Source organism: Priapulus caudatus, unplaced genomic scaffold (genome assembly GCF_000485595.1).
Source record: "Priapulus caudatus unplaced genomic scaffold, Priapulus_caudatus-5.0.1 Scaffold71, whole genome shotgun sequence".
NCBI lineage: Eukaryota > Metazoa > Priapulida > Priapulimorpha > Priapulimorphida > Priapulidae > Priapulus > Priapulus caudatus.
The window spans coordinates 296052-301051 of NW_014577132.1; the positions used below are offsets into that span (position 1 = coordinate 296052).

Sequence of the window (5000 nt, forward strand, 5' to 3'; positions counted from 1 at the left end):
TTGTGACTTCATGTGAGCGGGAGAGGAAGAAAGGAGCCTCTGTGTTGCTCAGTGCGTGCAGGATGGTGATAGTGAAGGAGGGTTTTTGCTTTCTGCCGCCGCGGGGTATCATCAGCGCGTGACAGCACGCACGCGTCAGTTGTTGTGATGCTGCCTAGCTTTTATACGGAGGCGATGCTAATACCAGATTGCTTTATGGAATTTAGTTGTACTATTGTTGTAAGTTTACTTGATTAGAATAAATTGCTATATTTTGATATTAAAAACACGTGTATAATTCGTCGTTATTCGATCTGATGTTTTTGTTTTTGTTACGCTATACGTTGCTCTGTTCGTCGAGGCAGCCACCCTCCTGCAATCATACTTATTATAATAGTAATATAAGGTAAAGTAACTTGGCTGGTTATTAGTAAGTTAAAAAGGTTATTCGGAATTGCTGACGATTACAAAAAAAGCGTTATAACATGACGAACTAGTGAGCAAGTGAATGAAATAATTTTAAACACAAAACCCTTAACCATTCATTATTATTACTAAATTAAATAAATATTAACTATTAGTTACTCAACTCATTATATATATATATATATATATATATAGATAAGTTATACGGACACGGTAGAAATTTTGACTCTGTTTATTGCATACAGAACTGTTTCGTGTGGAGCGAAGCTCCACACTCGATCAGTGCCTAATACAGAGGCTTCGTCCACACGAAACAGTTCTGTATGCAATAAACAGAGTCAAAATTTCTACCGTGTCCGTATAACTTTATCTATATTTGCTCTACTCATGGTGTATTGAGGCACTCTCGACACACGAGTTCATAAAACCATTGGAATCTATATATATATATATATATATATATATATATATATATATATATATATATATATATCAATTGGATTATTTAGAAAACTTAAATCATTAAACAACTCGCAGGAACAACTCGTATGAAAATGGTATGCTGTTTTGCGTCTTCTTATTCTCAACCTTTGGGTAGATACATTCAAAAAGAGGTATTTGTTACAGTTCATAAACACCATTGGAATCTATATATAATATATATATATATATATATATATATATATATATATATATATCAATTGGATTATTTAGGAAAACTTAAATCATTAAACAACTCGCAGGAACAACTCCGTATGAAAATGGTATTGCTGATTTTGAGTCTTCTTAATTTTCAACCTTTTGGTAGATACATTCAAAAAGAGGTATTTGTTACAGTTTTTATCAAGCATAAAAAGGTTAGTTAAAATATATATCGAAAACTCTTTACTTTTTACGGGGCTTTTAAAGAACATTAGTGAAAAATGTTTTTAAAAGTTGTTTCGAACGAAAACTAATTTCTTCGAACAAACAAATTCGTTCGAACGAACTTTTACAAATATGTTTTCACTCATGTCCCTTGTCCATGGCCTCAGAACTTTCGTAGGCCCTAGATGGAGAGCCTGTCTTGCACACGTGCCCCCCCCACCACACACAACACCATACTCGCACATTCGCACGAGCGCACACCAGCGCGCGGCCCAATCAGTAGATAAGCGGACGCGAAAATATTTGGCGTAAGAACAGCCAGCCACCTGTAATACACCGTACTTTGTTCGTTCACTTATTTATTCGATCATTTATTCATTCATCCGATACATCTATAGAGTAAATGATATCATGCATTTCTATTCTATGTATAGTTGCGGTAAACATTTTAAAGGCGCGGCCATAAAACACGCACGCACGCACACACGCACGCATGCGCGGTTGCGCGTGTGTCCACACGCACGCACAGGGCGAATTAAGGAAGTTATAGGCCTGGACACTTCAATTTTTGTAGCGTTAGTATACTAATTGAACAAAGGAAACGCTGATTAATTATGACCAGCAAAGCCCACCTCACGTGCACCTCCCACTGCCTTCTCCACTGAGAATGAGATGATCATGCGAAGCATCATATGAAGACGTTACGTCTAAACTGCTATTTTGGCAATGATGAAATCTCACATAATTATATATATGTATATATATATATATATATATATATATATATATATATATATATATATATATATATTATATAGGGTAGGAATATATCTATACCTATGTAGTCATTAAATCGTTAGCTGCATTATGTATTACTAGGTGAGTAAATATTTGCCCACCCCTGGCCTAATATCAGTCGCTATTCAATGTCGCGTGTAACAGCACGCCACTCTTGTATGAGGACGCGGTTTGTTCACTGCGCCTTTAACAACTTAATCGGGCATTGCTAATTGTATTAGCTGTAATAACTGTGTGGCGCCAGTGTGTAACTTTCACTGAACGTTAGTTAAACAATGCGATCACTATTGGCGCACGTGAAACGTGGTGCTGCCCAGTGTGATTGCTGACAAGGTCGGGAAAACAATCATCGCGGCTTTTATCAGAAACATTGAGCGTCATTATCAGGTAGCGACCGCCTTGTTTCGCTGCGTGTAAACACGAACATGGGTCGGACGCAGTAGAATCGCTATAAAAAGGACGTGTAGAGATCTCTACCGCATCCACTCGCTTCTGATCGCTCTGTGAAGACTATCGTCAGCACTCGTCTAACCACAAGGTATCGTATGACGCTAGTTTCGCTGGTAGATTTCGGAAGTATACATTATAGTTTAGCATTAATAATTAGAATAATTTATTATTGTAAATGGATTTTTATATATGAGTGACATTGTATCAAATTGCCTTTCTTTTCAGAATCATGAAGGTCACGCTTTGTATTCTGGGACTTTTCGCGGTAAGTATGTCGCTCGCTATCTATCTATCAATCTATCTATCTATCTATCTATCTATTTATCTATCTATCTATCTATCTATCTATCATCTATTATCTATCTTATCTATCTATTTATCTATCTATCTATCTATCTATCTATCTATCTATCTATCTATCCTATCTATCTATCTATCTATCTATCTATCTATCTATCTATTACTATCTATCTATCTATTATCATCTATCTATTTCTATCTATCTATCTATCTATCTATCTAATCTATCTAATCTATCTATTTATTATCTATCTATCTATCTATCTATCTATCTATCTATCTATCTATCTATCTAATCTATCTATCTATCTATCTATCTATCTATCTATCTATCTATCTATCTCTCTATCTATCTATCTATCTATCTATCTATCTATATCTATCTATCTATATCTACTTCTATCTATCTATCTATTATCTATCTATCTATCTATCTACCTACCTATCTTTATCTACCTATCTATCTATCTATCTATCTATTATTTATTTATCTATCTATCTATCTATCTATCTATCTACACACACACACACACCCACACACATACACACACACACACACACACACCACACACACACACACACACACACAACACACCACACACGCACAACACACACACACACAACACAACACACCACACACACACACACACACCCACACACGCAGCCACGCACGCACGCACACCACACACACACACACACACAACACACACACACACACACACCACACACACACACACACATCACCCATATAGTTATTATACATATATATATATATGTGGCAGCTAGCCCTGCATCCGTATGTGCCGATACATTACAGCGAGCATGTTTATGACTATAGTGCATTTATTCTCAGGTCATCGCTTTGGCCGCCGCGCAGTACGGCCATGGTGGTTACGGCGGCAATGGCGGATACGGTGGATACGGTCTCGCCGGAGGTTATGGTGGATACGGTCATGGGGCAGGATATGGAGGATACGGTAATGGAGCAGGATATGGAGGATACGGTCTGACAAGCGGACAGGGTACTTTCGCTGGCCACCGCGCTCCCTACGGCTACAGAGGTTCCGCACGTCGCCACGTGTACGGCGGAAGAGGATTCGGATACAACTATGGCGGATACGGACATTAAGAATCTTCGTGGATAATTATTGTAAAAATGTAAATTTTTAATGCGATATTTTAACGGGATGATATTACATGCCGGCGTCATGAGCTGAGAAACAGTATGGCTGTATACGCAAGCTCTCGTTTCTCTGCTGGAACTTCAGAACTTTTGATGAAAATGTATACGGCAATGCTTGCAAACTTCTAAATTATAATAAAATGAAATTCACGTTCACGTCACATAATTTGTTGTATTTGCAATGTTATAATAATTAGTGCTTAATATGAGCTAGGTCGGTCATATTCATGGCCGATATCATTGACATGAACAATAATATATTCATCAGCAACAAAACATGAAACGTACACGGTTTATGTTTCTCTCAACTTTAGCCGAGATTTTAACATGAGTCATTACGGTAATTACTGATAAAGAATCCCTATGTTGCTTGCCCCCTAATTCTGGGGAATTTATATCCAATAACCTTCTGCTGTTTCTATATATATCAAGAGTAGATAATAGGGAATTATTTGGAATATAGGAAATATAGGGACTATTTATAGAGAATATAGGGAATATTTCCCTATTATCTACTCCTGATATATATATATATATACATCTAATATTTAAACTAAATATAGGGAATATAGGGAATATATATATATATAGTAGTAAAGTCACACACGAACACCCGTGTAGACAATTTGACTTTTTTACAATTTTTGACAACACATACAGAAAATTGAATTGGACAATTTTGACAATTTGACTTGTGTGACTCATTGATTATCTATAACGCATTGTATTTGTTTTTGATTATTTGATTCTATTCCAATGTCTGCTGACCTGATGAAGAGATGTAATCAACTCTTGATATAATTATATATATCTCAATTGGATTATTTAGAAAACTGTTAAATCATTAAACAACTCGCAGGAACAACTCCGTATGAAAATGGTATTGCTCATTTTGCAGTCTTCTTAATTTGTCAACCTTTTGGGTAGATACATTCAAAAAGAGGTATTTGTTACAGTTTTTATCAAGCATAAAAAAGTTAGTTAAAATATATATCGA

General features: G+C 36.1%; 1 protein-coding gene across 1 annotated transcript in view; it reads left to right on the forward strand.

Moving 5' to 3' along the window:
- The first annotated feature begins 2506 nt into the window (after positions 1-2506).
- Positions 2507-5000, forward strand: part of LOC106821398 (glycine-rich cell wall structural protein 1.8-like) — a 10157-nt gene continuing 7663 nt past the window's right edge. Inside the window, exons 1-3 of the mRNA XM_014826165.1 lie at positions 2507-2608; positions 2746-2785; positions 3674-3946. Of these exons, the coding sequence (XP_014681651.1) occupies positions 2750-2785; positions 3674-3946 (309 nt within the window). The 5' untranslated portion in view covers positions 2507-2608; positions 2746-2749. The remainder of the gene's footprint in view (positions 2609-2745; positions 2786-3673; positions 3947-5000) is intronic.